Source organism: Elaeis guineensis, chromosome 3 (assembly GCF_000442705.2).
Source record: "Elaeis guineensis isolate ETL-2024a chromosome 3, EG11, whole genome shotgun sequence".
NCBI classification, from domain to species: Eukaryota; Viridiplantae; Streptophyta; class Magnoliopsida; order Arecales; family Arecaceae; genus Elaeis; species Elaeis guineensis.
In genome coordinates, this window is record NC_025995.2 from 128358364 (window position 1) to 128378084 (window position 19721).

Sequence of the window (19721 nt, forward strand, 5' to 3'; positions counted from 1 at the left end):
CTGAAAAAAGTCAAAGAAGCCAACGACCTCGAAAAAGATGTAAATTGCTCGACCTAACATCTCGTCACTGTGGGGAAACAAAAGGCGTGTAACCATCGAATAGGTTACAGACCCGTAAAAAACTCATCCACATGCAGATAAAGATGTCAAGAGAAGGCCAAGTATGATTTTTCTTCAATTCTGTAGAGAAACGAAATTACACCATGATTTTCCAGATGGTGCACATGACGAGGATGCTGATGGGAGGAAGTGACACTCTCTTGTGCCGGTTGTATTCGATACAAGGATACAGTCAACTAAGGGATCGATTGATAGTAAGATTCCAAAGAGTTTTTTGACGTTATGATCAAAGAATTCCAAAGTAACTAGTGTTAGCAAAATAATACATAGATTAAAACAAATGGCCAAACATGATTGTGGACAGGAATGTTGTTGCGAAACACGAGCGCACGCACAGACTGCAAGAAGCTGTGGAAAGCATAGTCAGCAAAAGTCAGCAAAAAGAAGAGAGAGGAAAGTAAAAAACAACTTCTTGCCACTCCCACCCCCACCAGCCAAAGGAATAAAATAAAGAACCACCGAAAAAAGATGGGTAACTTTCAGTTATAACGGAAGATTTCATCCTGCGCTCCCCCAATTTGCATTTAATTTGCAATGCAGAATTTATTCTTCTGGGATAGGGAGTAAGTAGCCCAAGGGTCCTCAAATCTCAATATTCTGTGCGGCCACAGTAACAATGGTGCAAATGATCTACCTTTGTGTCTTATTTTGGAAGGAGAGATTAACATTGGATCAAATACAAATCTTAGAATTTGATCAGTTATATAAATAAATAGATGTAAGTGCATGATACATAATATATGTAGAAGGTGCAAAGCATATAAAAATTATTAAAGACCATGAATAAAAATCCTTACAAGGTTCCAATAGGAGAATGCTTTTTTTTTTTCCTCTCAGTTTACCCATGCCACGAATCACGGAACACCGCCAAAATTTGACTCGACGAATGGCCCACATTCCGTACTTGGACCCGAATTGGACGGACTAGATTTTCTGCTTTACACCATCACGAGGACCCACTTGTTCCGACATCTGGACGGTAGGGAGACGTGGTAACCGCTAAACGATCTGCTTGCTTTGAGAGTGAAGGGAAACTTCCGCACAAAATGTGTCCCTATCCTCCCCCCTTCCCGTCTCCGATGGGGTTACCTTCGGAGTCTTTGGAATAATAATTATCTCTTGCCTTTCCTTCTCAAACCCTAGCCCTAATCGATATCGAAAGGAAAAGGGGTAGCGGGAGAAATCCTCCTCCGCGTGTCTGGATTTCAATTCTCCGGTAAGCCGGATTTCTCCTAAATTATCCTCCCTATTTCTCAGATCCTTCCTAAATTTTATTTCTTTCTCTTAATAGATCGATCGTTTTCGATATTTGTTGCAGTATGTATCTCGATTTTTTCTGGATTTTCTTCTCTTTTTAATTATATATATGACGATGTGGAAACTCCAATTTTTCCTCTTCGATAGGTGTTCGTGTTCCTGGATTTGAAACCCTCATCATCTAATCGGCGATGGATGGGAACAAAGACGACGCTTTGAAATGTCTGAGGATCGGAAAGGAAGCCTTGCAGTCGGGAGACCAAACCCGTGCGCTTAAATTCCTGACCAAAGCCCGCCGCCTCGACCCTTCTCTTCCGATCGATGATCTCCTATCCACTGCTGCGGATGGAGGATCCCGTGACTCTTCCCCGCCGGATGGTCCTGGCAAACCCCACGAAGAGCCCGAGAGGCCGACCCCGGCCTCTGCTTCGGCCTCCTCTTCCGCTACTGCTAGGTCTGCGGCCTCTGCTTCTTCCGAAGGGTCTTCGAGGGCTTACACAGAGGAGCAGATAATTATCGTCGGACAAATCAAGAAGCAGAAGGATTACTATCAGATCTTGGGGTTGGAACGCAATTGCACCGGGGAAGATGTTCGGAAGGCGTACCGAAAACTATCCCTCAAGGTCCACCCGGATAAAAACAAGGCTCCCGGTGCCGAGGAAGCCTTTAAGGCCGTCTCTAAAGCTTTCCAGTGCCTTAGCAATGAAGAAGGTAGGAAAAGGTATGATCTTGTTGGGTCCGAGGAGCCTGCTTGCGATAGGGCTGCGGCAAGGCGCCATGCGCGTGGGTTCGATGGCTTTTATGATGCCGATGTTGATGCTGAGGAAGTATTTAGGAACTTCTTCTTTGGAGGAATGGCTCCAGCAGCCGCTTCATTTGGCCCATTCCAATTTAAAGTCGGCGGCATGGGGGGCCCAAGCTTTCACCAGATGCAAGGGGGTGGTAACTTCAACCTCCGTGCTCTGATTCAGATCCTGCCTATTATTATTCTGATTCTGTTGAACTTCCTCCCTTCCAAGGATCCCGTTTATTCATTTTCTCGTGCATATCCTTATGAACACAAAATTGTGACTGCAAGAGGCGTGCCTTATTTTGTCAAGTCACCGAAGTTTGAACAGGAGTACCCTTACCAAAGCTCGGAACGTACTTCTCTGGAGCAGCATGTTGAGAGGGACTATCTTACGATCCTTGCACAGAATTGTAGAGTTGAGCTGCAGCGGCGCCAATGGGGTCTATCATACCAAACGCCTAACTGTGACACACTTCAGAAGTTCGAAGAAACAGCATCTTAATCTCATCGGCTCTAGGTCCATATTTCTAATTTATATTGTTTTCTTTTTCTTCATTACTATTCTATTTTATGATGCACAATAGAGTTCATCATAGCAATTTTTAAAATATCGTGCAACTTTCTTTCCATTTTTAAGCACCTGAGCGCATGCTGTAATCTTGGCATGACATGGTGTGGATTCTTCATTTTTCATATATGTCTAGCTCTAACTTGTGCTTCAATTTCCATTCTGGGAAATACATGGTCTTTAATGCACTTATGTAGAGTTTGTCTCCTTTTCTTTAACCAATTTTTATCCACACTTCTTGCTAGATGCAGTTGTATTGTGTATTGGGAAGGCAATAATTGCTAGGTAGAGCAATCTGGTGATCATTTCTGGCCTCACAATCTCAGGAACATCATAATGAGAGCAAATCTTGCCCTTAAATTATGAGAAAAGATACCCTTACCCGTGATGATGATGATGACGATGGGAAGGCATCAATAGGTAGATTGAGCAATCAGGTGACCAATCATAGCCTCACAAGCTCAGGAACATCATCATGAGAGCTAATCTTGCCTTTAAATTTTCAGAAACGATACCCTCCTCCTCATGATGATGAAGGTCTCATTCATTTAAGTCGTACATTTCACTCGCTCAAATGGAAAAGCTTCAAGATGCTGTCTACTAAATAAGAGAGACTCAGAAAATAGGTTTAGTGAATGATATCTTTGGATCTCATCTGAATCTACAATAATGCTAACTTTAATGAGCCTCTGGCTATGGGATACTTATCAATCTTATGAGCCACTGGCTATTGGCATTATGTGGAAGAAAAAGGATGCAGAATTTTGTGTTTTGAATATGGATTTTCTGTTTGAAATGGGTTTATGGGAAGATTCCTGTACAAATTTGCTCTTTATTTCCTTGAGAGAATTTCTCCCATTACGACATTGAAGTAGATAAGTGGAAACTGATCTTTAGTAAGTAAAAATCGCCCTTTGCACATTGAGGCAGATGGCTGGAAACCAAACTTTAGTAAGTTTTATATTTCCTATGTAGTGTGCTGATCAGGCTTGGTGTTTTGAATACTTATACCCCAATATGCAAAATCTGTGTATTGAAATGACCAGAGGTGGCCCACACTGTATAGTTAGACCTCTCTAAACTATTGATGATCAACATATATCTGTCACCCATATATTTACTAATACTTGCAGGATTTCTAACTATTGCTCTGGATGGAAAAAAATCTCAAATTATTGGGAAATAAATCTAAAATCCTTTGAATGAAATTCTTGTAATTCAATACATTCTTTGATTTTTTCTTAGCACCTATTAATTTGACTTTTGAACGTATGTAAGAAACATATATTGTATTTTAGAAGGCAGCGGAACTTAGTTATTAGAAATAAATGGTCCCAGCATAGCTTCTATGCGGACTCATACTTTGATGGTTTAAATCTGTAGTTAAGAAATCTCTTTCATGTATTAGCCATGTATTGTCTGACTAGGTCAATAGTTTATTTCTTATATTTTATGTGATTTCTCCCATTATACTTTTCTGAAGAAGCACACTTACACCTTACACGAGCAGTCGAAAATATATCTTCATATTAATAATATGGATGTCATGGTATGCATGTGCATAATCAAATGCCCATCCATATATGCATGTTCACATTGTTAAATCAATGTGTAATAGTGGTTGACAACAACAATTGTGCTAAAATGCAGGAAAATATCATAAGTGATGCTGTTTTTTATGAGGATAAGAACAGGCACTGCCAAAGCACATCTTTTGAAACCACACATTGGATTTTGTTCACATGTGAAGGAACTTTTCAAAATGCCTTTTTTTTCAGAGCACTCGTGCGGAGAACTGCTTTGAGAATTAAGAAACATTGAAACATATATTATTTCATACAACAGTGACAGATCAGCTTATACGGGCATCATTGCCCTTTAACAAAAAAGGAAAGAGGGCAACATGGATGGACATGCTGGTAGACATTGAGCATGAATTTTGTTCTATCAGTAGAATCGAAACAAGGAAAACCTGAGATAGATATCATCAACAGATGTAGTAGCTATCATGAGTGGCCATCGATGCTAGTTGCATTTCAATCCAACTGAGAATCAGAAGGTTGCTAAATCTCAATGGATTGAATACTGCAGATATCGATGGCTGGTAACTATGAGCCTTCTGGTAGAATCTGATTTCATCAAATATTTTCTTTCCATAATTTTCTTTTAGTGGCATAGAATTTTTTTGAGCTTCAATTACTATTTATAATTATCTCTTTATTTTCAGGGGTTTTGGGACAAGTTTGCAAAACCCATGGTTATCTAGGGGATTTGGAACAGACCATTTGAAGATTTAGTCTGGAGAGATTTTATCAGGGTTCTCAACTTCTTGTTCCTCCATTGTTATTTGTTTAGGGATTAAAATAGCTTTTTTTCTGGAAGTTGTTACTGCCATGTTCCTGGGAGAGTTCTCAGCAACCTTCTGACCTTTGCCATTTAATTCAAGATTTTAGCTATCAAGTGCTTAGATCTTTTTATGAACATCAAGGAAGATGTGTAGTTGAAAAGGCTACCAATGGTTTGATTGTCAAAGTATGATATCCAGATGTCAATAGGCTTATTGACCTACTTTTAGCTGACCCGAATGTCAAGTCCCATGAACAATTATAATCAACTGAATAGTTTCAAGGCTGTTTAAAAAAAACAGCAAACCTGCACCTTTGACTAACTATGCATCTGTCTAAGTTCAACAAGGGATTTGATTGAATTTTGATGAATAAAGTTCATTATGTCTTTGGCTGCAATATATGCATTTCTTTATTGTTTAATGATTAATCTCAGGCATCATTTTCAATTTCTTTTAATACATGTATAGTATTCAATTCTATTGATTTTATTCTTATAATTTAAGTGCTTTTATTTAAGCAGATGACAAGAAATATGCTTCAGATTTGGAGATGACTCGTTGAGGAACATCAAGCTAGCTTTTTATATTCTTTTGCAACCGAGAAAATTTAGGTGAAGTAGTTTGTCTTTTGCATTGCATGACCCATGTTTGGTCTATACTATCTCCTAAAAACCTGCGATTTCATTGCTGCTAGGAATTTGATACTGGTAGTATTAAATGTCCATATGAGACTGTGCCTATCCCTTTCAAACCTGCGATTTCATTGCTGCTAGGAATTTGATACTGGTAGTATTAAATGTCCATATGAGACTGTGCCTATCCCTTTCAGCCTTTCGTTGATCAATTTTAAACTCTTCCAGCCTACATGGTGCATAGAAATAAATATGTTTCTGATTTGTTCCATTTGTATTAAACTGTTCTCAGCATGACTGATTGCTTGCGTGGCTTTTCCCATGTATTCCGAGTTGGTTTTCTTCCACCTCTCAAGGTTGTTCTGAGACTTTGGGAGGTTGTTTTAGTCTGCTACAGGATCATGCTCTATTAAGCTGTACTCAACAAAATATTCAGGTTCAGCAATGATAGTGATAGTTTGCAGCAAAGATCATCAAATTAGAATCAGATTTCATGCCGGCCGACTGATGGTATAATTTGATATGCTCTTAAATAGAATCATACCGTAGCTCGAATTGACACTGAAGAACAGAGGAAGAAAAAAAAATCTGATTATTACTTGGACTAGGTCCACTGGATGGCGCCAAACCCCCCGGGGAATAACATGCCACATTACCGTTGCATTTCACCAATTCCTGATTGTGTGTCATCCATCGTATGTATGTTCCGGGATTTATCTTGATCGACTTGGATCTGATCCATGCACTAATTTCATGAAGGAAAGAGAGGTAAAAAAGAGGGAGGGAGGGGGGGGGGGGGGTCGCGGCTTGTGGAGAGAGAGAGCGGACGAGTCTCGATGGCTGTCAGAAGAGGGAAGGAGATGGAGAGGGCCTCCAGAGGTCCGCTGAAGACACCGGAGGCACAAAGATGTCATACCAAAATAAGAATTTTGGCTTTTATTTTGTCTTTTTTTTTTTGTATTTTCAATTGAAGTCAGCAATTTGTGAAGGCCTCGGCGACAATAGAGTACCGATTCCTCCTCTCGCTCTCTCTTTTCTTTCCTCTTACCGTTGGGGTGGGGGGTGTGGAGAGAAAGAGCGGGCGAGCCTCGATGGCTGCCAGTGGAGGGAAGGAGATGGAGAGGGCCTCCAGAGGTCCGCTGAAGACATTAGAGGCACAAAGATGTCATACCAAAATAAGAATTTTGGCTTTTATTTTGTCTTTTTTTTTTTTTTTTGTATTTTCAATTGAAATCAGCAATTTGTGAAGGCCTCGGCGACAATAAAGTACCCATCAGATTCCTCCTCTTGCTCTCTGTTTTCTTTCCTCCCTCCACCGTCCTTCAGTTTTTGCTATGTGCAATGATCTTGGCTGCCCTTCCAAAGCCTTTCTCTCTCTCTCTCTCATGTTCTGTTCTCTTTTTTCTCTCTTTTATTCTTCCTATCCTTCTCATCTGATATTTCATTTTTACTATCAGAATCTGTCGATCGACCGTTGGTATGGTTCTGCACGTCTTAAACCTGCTAGTGTGGGATGGTTGGTAAATCCTGATACGCAGTTCTAGCATATGTGTTGAAACACAATCTTGCATGGGCAAGAATGACTGCAGTGGCAGGTGCAAAGTGAGTTAGGACAATGATACCGGGAAGCTAGGGCTTTTAGAAGGATTTAAAGGAATCCGGCTATGTTTTCTTTGGTGCAAAGGATGCTGTACGGGATGCTTACAATTTGGGAGCAGAATTTGCTGAAAATGCCCCATAAGATGCTTACGTTTCGGGAACTAAATTTCGGTTTTTGCTAAAGCCAAATCAACGAGGCTTGATCTGGCTATGGTCTCCCAACTCCGAAATTTCGTGCGTGAGGTGCTATTCTAAGCAGATCGGTGAATACTTACCATAAATTTTGGAAGAGAATAGCATCCAAGGCCCTCTTTCCTGATTTGACATAGCAATATCTTTTTTTTCGACGATAGAGACTGTTAGAAAGGTGATTAACATCATCCCAAGAATATAGAGATAAGCTGAAGTATGGTAGTAAATTATGATCGGTTGGGCTTTCTCACATCTCCAACCCTTGTTCAAATGGGAAGACTAATCTGCTAATAAGAGGTGGCTGTTTAAAACTAGGTTTTATGATTTTTTTTTTAAACTAATTTTGAGGTTTTATGGTTTGCTATTTTTGAAGTTGTGTTGAGTCCATCTACCTGAGAAAGAGAATGTAGAGTATGGGAGCTTTCTTGAGGGTAAAATTTAACAATAGCTTGTGAACAAATAGCAAGTTGCAATGTGAAGGAGCTACTAGAATAGAATTGGGTGCCGGTTCATACCTTTCTTGTCCCTTAGTCTATTATGCTGAAAAGTGCGATGCAACAAGATTAATGGTCGCTCATATTTGTTTGAGGTAAGAGAAGACCATTGTATGAATTGTATTAAACACCTTTGTATAGGAACACATGACGAACAAGAACTTTTCATATTCATGATGCCATCCACGGAGTGGTTGCTACTGCAGTTAATTTAGACGACCGTCCATTTCTACACCATCTTCCCATATTCTCATTTCTAATCCCAAATTCTCCGCCACCCTATGAATCTCTTCTGCCAATGGGTGCGTCTTATCATATGATGAAAACTTGTGCATATAAATGGAACCCCTGATGCCAACATCCACCCAACTGAACCCCACCTCCTTCTTGACCCCCCTCTCCCTCATTCCCTTCCTTATCTTCGACACGCTCTCCCATTCCCCCTTCTCAGCGTACAGGTTCGAGATCAGCACATAGGCCCCCGATTCCCTTGGCTCCATCTCCATCAGAGCCTCCGCCACCCTCTTCCCCATCTGCACATTCCCATGCAGTCTGCAAGCCCCCAACAAGCTCTGCAATGCCGAGAGCCCCGGCCCTGTTGGTATTCGTCTTACAAGCTCCTCTGCTTCGACCAACATCCCTGCCCGCCCCAGCATGTCCACCATGCAAGCATAATGCTCGGGCCATGGTTCGATCTTGTATTCACGAACCATCGAGTCAAGAATTTTGCGACCGACATCCACCATCCCTTTGCAGCCACACGCTGTAAGGACCGCAAGGAATGCGACATGATCAGGATGAACACCCGAAGCCACCATGTCCTCAAACAGGTCCATCACAGATCCGTAGTTCCCATGTTTCGCATGGGCTGAAATTATCGCCGTCCAACTGACCAGGCTCTTCTGAACTGTCTCAACGAATGCCCTCTGAGACTCTCCGATGCTCCCATGCTTTGCATACATATTGATAAGGGCACCAGAGACGTACTCCTTGGTGTTGAGACCCAGCTTCATAATGTGGCAGTGGCACTTCCGACCATATATCAGCGAAAATGTTTGGACTGCGGTGATTGCACTGACAATGCTTCCGAATGTATACTGATTCGGCTTGCAGTGGAAGAGCAAAGACGAGAATATCTCCAAGGCTTCTTCGCATAACCCATTCTGGGCATAGCCCGAGATCAGAGCATTCCATGTGACGATCTCCCTGTGACTCGTGCCTTGAAACAACTTCCTTGACTCCTCCATGGACCCCATTTTTGCGTACATGGTTATAAGACTATTTGAAACATTCACCTCTGCCGAGATGCCCGTCACGAAGCACACCCCATGAATCATCTGAGCGTCTCTCTTTAAATGCTTGCAGGATACAGCGTAGATCAACGCAACAAATGTGACATCATTCGGTGGAATCCCGTCCGATCTCATGTCATTAAAGAGAGAAAAAGCATTATCTGCATCGATAGAAATCATAGTCGTCCATGAAATTACGTCCCTTTCCTTCATCTCTTCAAAAACCCTCTTGGCACCATCAACAGCCCCGTTTTTGTAGTACATCGACATGAGAACGTTAGCGACCGAGACATGTTCCTCGAGCCCGGCCTTTGTTGCGAAGCTATGGACCTGCTCGCCAAACTGCAAGCTTCCCTCGTGACTACAGGCCGATATTACGCTAGCAACTGAGATGCGGTCGGGTCTCACCCCTCCTCCTCCCACCATCTCAAGAAACACCTGAATCGCTTCCAACCCACAGTTCCCTTCTTGGGTAAGCCCGCAAAGCAACGAGTTCCACGAAACCAGATCCCTGACTATCATTTCATCAAACACTCTGCCGGCATCCTTGATGCATTGGCACCTCGCATAAGCTGTGATGAGTGCATTCCCTAGGAAGGTATCAGAACCGAACCCGGACTTGAACACGAAGGCATGCAGCTGCTGTCCGGATTCCAGATCCTGAAGGTCGGCAGAGAAGGAAAGAGCCATGGTGAAGGTCACGGCATCCAGAGAGACTCCGGCTCGACGCATCTCCGTGACAAACTCCAGTGCTTCGATGCCAGAGGTGAACCCGGAAAGGATGGTGTTCCAGGAAACGACGTCCGGTTGGGGATGTCCTGGAAGAGCTTCCGAGCCAGGTCCAAGGATCCCGACTTGGCGTACATGTTCATGAGGGAGTTGGAGACCGGGAGGAAGGAGTCGAGCCCGGAGGAGACCACGAGACCGTGGATCTGGAGACCTGGTTTGCCCCGGCATTTCCTGAGGGCCATGGCGACCGTGGTGGGGTCGAGGCCAAGGTGGAACCGGAGCCGATCGCGGATGGTTTCGAGCGGTTGGGAGACGATGGCTCCGACATGGCTTCTTCTAATAGGAATTTCGTCGAGCAATTGGTGGTGGGAGTGGGAACGGAGGGCTTCGAAACGGGCGTTGGCGGGCAACAGAGAGCTCGGAGGACGGAGGAAAATGCGACGCATGGGAGACTAAAACAGCAAACATCGCCTTCCGCCAATGATGGCGATTAATAAGGTTTATCTTAAGCAATAAAATAATAGATAAAATTACTGAGATACCCTCCAAATCTAGTAGAGCGTTACATAAGTTTTGCTGGTGCTCCAAAGGATATTTTAATTTTTTTATTAATTATCTATTTCTGATAATTAAATTAAATATTGATTATTTAAATTTTAATTAATTAAAATATTTTTATGAATAATTAGTACAGTAAATATTTTAAAGATTAAAACTATTACGTATCATAATTAAATAATTTTTTTTAAAAAAAATGACCACTAAGATGGAGAAGCGTGGGGGAGACGGTGCCATGGAGAACCGTGGGCCTATGAGAAGCTTGGGCACCGCTGAATGGGAGGCCACCAAAGCCACCGATGCCAAAGATGGGGGAACCATGATACATAAGGTAGTGGTGATGGGTGTGTGGCACATGGGTGCAAAAGCACATCTATTGTTGGGCACAGAAGCTGCAGGCGTCTCGAAGAGGAGGGGGTTGTGGTGGTGAAACTATGGGCTGCAGGGGCATAGTGTAGGGGTTGGGTGGTGGTGGTTGAGATAGCAAAAACCACCAACGCAGGGTGGGAGGTATAGAGTAGGGGTGGAGGTGGGTGTTTGCACAGAAGCCACCAATGCCTCACTGGTTGGGGGCAAGGTGGGGTGTAGGGATGGTGGGTGTGCAAAGCCACCGATGTTGAGGGGGAGATGCGGGCGTGCTCGATATAGGAGAGGCCGACGAACACTGGAGCAAAATATATAAAATATTATTTTTAAAAAATAAAATATATAAAAATAATAATATAAAATATTTTAAATATTTTTTATAATAAAATATTATAAAAAGTATCACAGCAAAACTCATATTATATATATGCAAAAAATTAATATGTCTTTATATATTTCATCTTGTTTTAATATTTAGTTTAGTCTACCTCTGTTTTTTTTCTTTTCTTCTTGATATTTAAAAAATATTTATATAAAAAAAATTTAATAATTTTTATCTATTCCATTTTGTCGTGATATTCAGTTTAATCTAGTGCTATTTCTCCTTGTCTTCTATAAAAATATGGCTTAGAAAAAAATAAATTTAACATTATATAACAAAAAAATTATAGATATTCTTTCACTAATCATATGACTGTTCTACTTTAATTTTTTATTTAAAACTACTATTAATCTTATTTAATTGAAAACCAATTTATTAAATTTATTATTATAAATACACATATGTGGGTATGGATTAGAAAGAGATCCGAATCTCTAAAATCAAGCTTCCTTGCTACCATTATTCTCATGAGTCAAACAACATTAATTAACAAAGCTATTCAAGAATTTTGGAACTTCAAACTCAATTAGAAGGAAACATGGATATAAGCCCTTCAAGTAGAGGAAGTGCAGCAAGCTATTTGCTGTGAAAAGAAACTGCATAATATCGGCCCGTATTGATCGCGAAGATTGTATGGCATTGATCTCTTTTCTAATAAATAAGAAGCATTCCTTCGAATCCTTATCTATTCAAACAAACTCATTAATGTATGATCGATGTTAATATCGTATAAAAAAATTTAATGATAGATCAAATCTTTATAGCTTCTTCAAATTTCAAATTGAAAATGTGCACCGCACCATTACATGGATTTTGCAGCACTAACAAGACCCATCAACTAACTAACCTTTTTTGTCTCCCAAAATAATATTTTATCATTGTAGAATTCTTAACCTTCTTTGGATACTCTCCAAATTTCATCTTCAATGTGAACAGTGGTTGCTCCATTTTAGGAAACCTGTATATAGAATAAGTAAATATATTCATAATGTACCCATAGAGAGAGAGCTCATCAACTAAAACTACACTAACAAAATGAAAACAAAAGGGGGAAGAATAATGCTTTTACCGATTCATATGACCCAGCCACAAAAAACATAGGGGTAAAATTGACAGAGTATTTTGAGACATTTTAAACAAAATACCAATCAAAACATGGTATATAACATCCGAAACTCAAAAGAATATAAGGTTTGATGGTAGAATTTTATATATTAATCCAAGGAACCGACTTCCCTTTCTGTTCAACATTTTCCGAATTTTATACGTGGACAATGAATCATGAATGTCAGCCAATCCACTGGCATGATTAGGAGGAGCCATGTGGCTTCTACGACCATACAAACAATATCGTCAAAATGCATTGAGCTAAAAACAGTCGCCGTAAAATTTCTATCAATCTGCGGGCAGTTTGGCATGAACTTGGAAGGATGCATTCTGTATACATGTCCATTCAAGAGTTTTGCTTTTATCCTGGCCACTTGTTTGTTACCAGAGAACCGTAGCCACAAAAATTTATTGATATGATAAAATTTACATAAAGGAGGCGAAAAGAATGTATAGAATCTTTGTTTGATTACAATATTACGTAACCGAACAACCGTAATAAAACTTCAACAAAAAGTTTCAAATCTGAAAATAAGAAGGGACAGAGAGCAAGCAGCACCTGCACCAACGATAACATCTGAAACAGAGTGCTCTGAAACTGAAACTTTTTGTTTAAGCAGAAGGGAGGCCAAGCGACCCAATTTTATTAGCTAGAGATATTTATAAGAACAGAGAGAAGGGAATATTGAAGAATAATCGAAAGACCTATGGAAGTGTAAGCAGTGGTTTACTTCCTCGGTAGTGAGACCCAACCAAAAAGAGCATCAAGAAGTGCCTTCAAAGTGTCAGCACACCAGGGGAAATGTTTGGCCTACCGGCATGCAAGGCGAGGGACTGAAACTCTTTGAAGTAAAAAGGTGCCCCCAAACTTTAAACATCTGAAACATGGCCCATCAATAACATCTGAAAAAAAGGATGGAGAAGCAGAGGGCCTTACCTATCTTCTGGAAGGTTGTTTGAAGCAATTAAAATTGAGATGTACTTAAAATTTTAGGCGCACATTTTGGTCTACTAGTTGCCAATCTTCATTCATTCAAACATGAATATCTTTCAACGCTGACATGTGGAACGGAAGCAAGCTATGATCGAGACATACACAATATGCAATCTCATTCAATTTAAAGATTATAATGAAGAACAAACAAGAGTAAAAATTCAAACTCATATCCCATCAAAAAAAAATAAATAAATCTAACTCATAGGAAGGAAAACCGGCGATGAGAGCAGACCTATGGCGAAGGGAAGGGAGTGGCGAGGAGATCACCGGCAAAGGGAAGGAGCGGCGGGGAGATCTCGGACGAAGGGAATGGAGAGGCGAGGAACTTGGAGGATGAGCGGCGAGGAGAGCTCTGGTGAAGGGAAGAGATGGGGAAGGGCTGCCGGCGGTGAAGAATCGAGTCATGGAAAGGAGATGCTGGATTTTGATCGAGAGAGAAAAGGAATAGTGTTTCAGGGGCGTGAGATTGGTTAGGAAGCAGAGCGAACACGAGCAAAAGAGAGATCGCGATTAGAAGATGATGGGCTCGGGTTTTCCGGCTAGACCGTCACCTGAGATTAGAAAAATAATTTTATAATTATGATTAATTTTTAATTTAAATAAATATAATTTTGATTAATGATATCAGGAAAATCGTTGAATATAATTTTTTTTAAAAAAAATATTTATATAAATTTAAATATTTAAGAATATATTCATGCATAAAAATCTTATAAAAAAAAATCAACAGATACAGTCCGGTGGCTATCAGAAAGTTAAAATGAAAATAGAAAGGAAAGACTATGGTTTTTTTGGATCTATGGATAATGCACATTTTTTTATAAAAAAATAATATAAAAATAATATGTGATTATATTTTTATTTTTTAATAAAAAATATATCTAAAATATAATAGTAATTATTATATAAAGTTTGAAAATTACGTATTTTAAAGTATTAAAAAAACAAAAAGATGATGGTATGAAAAGCGGACACCACTCATATATAGATATTTTGAAAGTGTTGGTATATTCACATAAAGATAACAAAAAAAAAACATGTTGGTATTATTAATAATAGACCTTGATTGTTAAACTTTTATACTGGATGTTACTCCAAACGTGGCTTTGTGCTTATCAAATACATGAGTTTGGAGAGGGTTTTTAATATGGTTTAGTTCTTTTCAAGAAACACTAATGTTTTGCAAGCACTGCATGCCGCTATATTTTTATTTAAAAATATTTTATTTTAAGAACAATATATATTGATTTATACTTTTAGTGTATGAACTTTTTTTTATTATACGAACTCAGATGTAATAAAAAAGAGTTGAATATATAAATCAAACTTCTAATCAAAGAATGTAAATTAAAAATTTTTAATTCTGTAACATTCTTGAAAAAAGTATATGTTTTCCTAGTGAGATTAGGACAGCACAATCCAATTAATTTAAAATTATAATATACTCAAATTTTCAATATTTTTTATTTTTTAAATTTTATAAAAATAGAATTTTCTCTCTCTTACCTATTTAATAATGATATTTAATGTTGATGTGGCGAATATTTTATCTAATATTGTGATAACTAAGATAGAGCTATCTCGATAATATTTGACCTAATTTATCTCAAATGTAAACGAATAAAGACACATCATATTAGTATAATATTAGTGATGCAATTATGACTGCTTGTTTCGATCATTATTATTCCATTAAAGCAGTCATAACCACAAAGCTTCATTAATAGTTTTTATAGCGCACATAATCATTATTATAGCCATCGCTGTGTAGTTACTACATATCTCGCAACTACTATCAAACTCTTTTTTTTAATCAAAGGAGAGAAGGAGATCCTTAGATAAGTTAATGGCAGAGTATTTATTCTTTTTCAACTCTCTTTCTCTTCCACTGTTCACTGAATTTTGGATAATTTAAGTATTGAAAGATCTTCATTGAAAAAATCTGATAAAATAATTTTATTGCAAATCAAACTGTCAACTGCGGAGCAGCGGCATCTACATCCTCTAGCCTATGCAGTATATTAGGTGGTTACCAAACTCACTATCACCTCGGTCTTATAGGCCTTAGTCTGATCTTAGAGGTAAGTAACAACTACCAGTTCTATTGCTTGAATTTAAATTTTTTAAAAATTTTTATTTTTTATCATAATAATATACGTATAATTATATATATATATATATATATATATATCTTTTTCCTCCGGCTCACAACATATTGTTTAGTTTCATCTTTAAAGTATTTTATTGGTAATAGGGTCGCGGTGATTACAAGCATCGGTTCATCTTCAAACATCGCGCATCAAATAGAGAATATTCCCAACATCTGTTTATTGCTCGTGGTTGCAAATTTGCTGGCTAGCTCGGCATATTGATTTGGACATCTGGAAGGCAGTCCGAACCACCCCTGCACGTTTGGTGAGTTGATTTTTTTTTGGGTGAATTGATATTTGATAATCATACTTTCATGTACTTTTTCAGCTGAGCGAAGGATAAAAATCTTTTTTTCAGAAAAAAAAAGCATTCGATAAGCATGATAGTTTTTATTGCAGCTGCAAGCCCTCAGACATTGCTAGCAAATCCATCGATGACACGTGTCATCACAATCGCCGCCTAATCCACTATCCCTGCGCTGCTGAGCTGTTCCACGGCACACAAATTAAAATTTCCGGACGTTCCGCGCCGATATCCTGAACCGTACACGTGTCGATATCATTGTATCGGAACCACTTTCCCACCACCGAGATACGTCGCATCCAAAACGTCAATAGACGCATCTTCGTCGCCCGCCTTTCCTCGCTCTCGTTTTGACAGCGCCATCTGTTCTGTCGGTGAATTATTTGAGGACTCATCTTCTTCTTCGGACTCTATGCTGTGCCGGTGCGACGGCACAACCTCACACAGCAAAGTTACACAGCCTACGTGTCCAGAAACGATTTCAGAAATGGGGGACTCCAGCAATGAGATAACGATACATAGGCATCTAGTGTTCTTGCATCAGATCCGTGTAGCTTCCAAGCTGTGACTCGGTCCAGCAACCTGCCTCTTAAGTTTTAGGTTCAAAATAGGAATTTTTTCGTACGCGGGTCTTCGGGGGTCATTTTACCACCTAGAAGCTGACAAATTAAGGGTCCCGCCTGTGGCAGTGGGTGGTGGTTCATAGGACTGGGAGTCTCTATCCTGGAGAATTAAGCCCGCATGACAGGGTTGACTAGATATTGAATAATTTTGCTTATTATATTACTTTTGTATCCTTTCAAAGATTAAGACGAGGCTAATCATGATAAAGTGGAGCAAATAAACTTGTAAGTGCTCGAGAATTTGTCCGCTGAACGGGACACATGAGAATAGGGACGAGCACTATCCATACAAGCATTTCGCATCCACCATTTTTTTTTTTATTCATGGGCTTTTCATCTTCTTGGTTTTCTCACCAGATGACGTTAATGTGGATAGCCCAATCGCATGAATTCCACTCCACGCAAATTTTAGATGTGGAATTCTATCTTTACACATTTCCAGCAATATTTGTGAACGTAATGCGGAGGTGAATTATTAAGCATTTAGAAATTTCTATGACAAATATATTTCTGATGAACATCACAACTTTGGATGCACCACCGCTTATATATATATATATATATTCTTGTATGACATATCATAAATCATCTATATTCGTTCGATGATGCATGCAGCCAAATCTTTTATATATATATATATATATATATATATATATATATATATATATATATATATATATATATATATATATATATATATATATATATATATAAAAGATTTGGCTGCATGCATCGTCGAACGAATATAGATGATTTATGATATGTCAGACGAGAAGATAGGTTCTCAGAAAATATGCAAGATGTTGCTTGTTTCGACTGAGATTAGAACATATGCGATCAAATCTTGTGCGGTGGTGCTGGAATGACCTATAAAATAAATTCGAACGGAGATTTTCGTTCCGACGATTATCCTTCGATGCTCAAGTCAAAAATCAAAGAACAATAGAACAACTACTGATTCTCTGAGTGGGATTACTTATCTGAGTCCTTGGAGCTTTAGTTATTTATAAAAGATGTGGTTGAGTAAATATGGGAATGTATAGTTTTGAGGTTATCAGATTGTTGGACGTATTGCTACGTACTGATATGGATGAAATATTCTAGTCCTTATCTGCTCCCGCAAGATATGAAGAGTTAGTTCCGTCCGAGCTTATCCACTTGGGGTGGACAGCCAGCGGACCGAGAAACAGAGGGAGCCCACATGCCAGATAGGTCGCACAATATACTGGATACAAATAGATCAACTCCATGTACCTCAGTTCAATGTTTGGATCGACAATCATGGAGATAGCTCGCTGGCATATAAGGTATCAGTGATAACACATAGGATTCAAGGCATTCTCAGTACAAACACACAAGATTCGAGGTATTTACGGTACCACCGTAACACTATCTTCCTACTCCTGAGTCTAAGAATCAGGCGAAAGAAGTATTCCGAAAGTTATACCTCAGATCTGGGGGTACATGCTCTCATGCTTCCATATATGCTCCTAATATTTAAAGTTAATGATGTCAGCCTGACAGACAACTGTCATGAACGATCGTGATTGATGGAACCACTCAATTGGTGGTTTTCTCAAGGACTTAATTTCTCCAGCGTGGCTCTCTGTCTTCTCTTTCGTCCTCTTTTAAATCGCCTTTTGGGTGCACTGAGAAGATGATTGCAAGCTCTTTTTATTCCAGACTCTTGTCGAGACTCCCAGTGACAGGATGAATCCAGAGTCCTTGAGAAAGCTTGAACTGGTGTCGGCCCAAAAAAGGCAGGCCAAAGCTCCGTCCTTTGGTCCTTTAGATCTGGTGGGTGGCAACGTCAAGGTCCTGACCACCAGATAGACTCTTGTGATCGTGGGAGATGAAAATCTCCCTTCAATCATCGAATCCACATTTCCACCATTAGAGGATGCGATGGGAGCCCGATAGAGGAGATCTTGATGAAAGAGACTCCAATGGAGGATATATAGGCGATGGAGACGGTCGATCATCCGAAAGAAGTTCCAATGATGGCGACAGAAGTTGAGAATCCTCTGAAGAAGGCGGTGCCTATCAGTGCCTTCCCCCGTTGTTTATCAGGCGGGTCCTTCACAATCGATGCTTTTGTTTTGTCTGCGGTGGAGAATCTCAAGACTATAACAGAGTTTTTGAGCAATTTTCTTTCTCCTACTAGAAGTAGTTCGTGGATGAAAAAGGTATCCAACAACGGATGATGGGTGCCCTTAAGTCTCTTGCCTAGGTGAAGAGTTTTTGGATTTTTCTTTTGATCTCCTGCAGTTTGCGGTGTTTACTAGCTGTGTAAATTTTGTGTAGATTGAGCATTACCTGACAGCTTCGTAGGCTCTACTTCTAAGGCTTCAATGTTGGAGTTTACGACAGTGAGGAAAGAAATAAGTAGGCTGAAATATCTTCTGGAATAGGCTGAGAAGACTAACTCCGAGCCGACCAAAGAAGTCAATTCTTCTGAAAAGCCCTCCAAGAAGCTTGAGAAATGATTGACCGCTGAGATGATGAGTTAATGAGGACTGAGAAGAGGATCGAGGACCTCGAGAGATGGAAATGCGGGGCTGAGAGAGATTGTCACCAAGCCTGCGACGATATTGAGCATCTAAGGATGATGCTTGAAGGAAAGAGGGGTTGAGATTCTACCCCCTTCGAGGCTCACTCTCGAAGGAGCCCCAGCAGGAAATCAGACAGGAGTTCAGCCAAGAGAGCTACAACTTCGGACAGATCAAGTCATAGGGGTGAAGGCTACTCTTCTAGGAGGGTTCAGGTGACCCAGAAACCGTCAGCACCTCAGTACAAACTTCATGAGGCTTTGTCAGAAGTGGAGTTTCTGAAGGAGAAGCTGAAGAAAAAAGGGAAGGTCGGGCTTTTCTCCATCACTGACTCATAGATCAGGAGCTTCTGACTACAAGTGCTCTTAGAAGAATAGATTGGTTGGCAAAAAGAGGCACCGAGATTATAAATCAGGCCTGTAAGACAGCATTCTTCACGGGCTTCGAGAGGTGCAAGGTGTTGGCTCAGCCGCATCTTCCTACTGACAATATCGAGCCTCTACAAATAAACTTCCCAGACAAGAGTTTGAAGGCTGAGACAAAAGATAGCATAGGAAGATTTGTAAAAATATCTCAGTGTCTTAGTCTTACAGAGGTGAGCAAAAATGATGCAGCCACCCAGACAGAAGAGGCTGTTGGCGCTAAGGAAGACAGTTCCGAGACAA

The 19721-nt window shown here is 39.9% G+C and overlaps 2 protein-coding genes and 1 long non-coding RNA gene across 8 annotated transcripts; 1 reads left to right on the forward strand and 2 right to left on the reverse strand.

The window, feature by feature from the left end:
- Positions 1-1129: 1129 nt before the first annotated feature.
- Positions 1130-5985, forward strand: LOC105040167 (chaperone protein dnaJ 49-like). Of its 6 annotated transcripts, none has more exons than XR_012140313.1 (4): positions 1130-1336; positions 1525-2684; positions 4386-4857; positions 4963-5403. XR_012140313.1 is itself a non-coding variant. In XM_073254979.1 (3 exons), the coding sequence occupies exon 2, from the start codon at positions 1569-1571 to the stop codon at positions 2667-2669; it is 1101 nt and encodes a 366-aa protein (XP_073111080.1). In that variant the 5' UTR covers positions 1130-1336; positions 1525-1568; the 3' UTR covers positions 2670-2684; positions 5604-5985. The 6 variants fall into 6 exon arrangements, 3 of the variants coding, with proteins under 3 accessions (XP_073111080.1, XP_073111083.1, XP_073111081.1); XR_012140314.1 differs by having other exon boundaries at positions 4386-4839; XR_012140315.1 differs by lacking the exons at positions 4386-4857; positions 4963-5403 and adding exons at positions 2987-3172; positions 3242-4379.
- Positions 5986-8068: 2083 nt separating this feature from the next.
- On the reverse strand, positions 8069-10618 carry LOC105040166 (pentatricopeptide repeat-containing protein At4g32430, mitochondrial). Its single transcript, XM_010916571.4, is given in 2 exon segments — positions 8069-10100; positions 10103-10618. Coding segments are annotated over 2 exon segments (2259 nt in total). The 5' UTR covers positions 10467-10618; the 3' UTR covers positions 8069-8205.
- Positions 10619-12074: 1456 nt separating this feature from the next.
- Positions 12075-13883, reverse strand: LOC140856727 (uncharacterized). Its single transcript, XR_012140316.1, has 2 exons — positions 13663-13883; positions 12075-12284 (listed from the first exon to the last, which is right to left on the reverse strand). It is a non-coding gene; the product is annotated as an uncharacterized lncRNA (long non-coding RNA).
- Between the last annotated feature and the right edge of the window lie 5838 nt (positions 13884-19721).

What these genes read in the sequence shown, in the direction of transcription:
- LOC105040167 (XM_073254979.1), top strand. Translation starts at nt 1,569, where the DNA reads ATGGATGGGAACAAAGACGACGCTTTGAAATGTCTGAGGATCGGAAAG.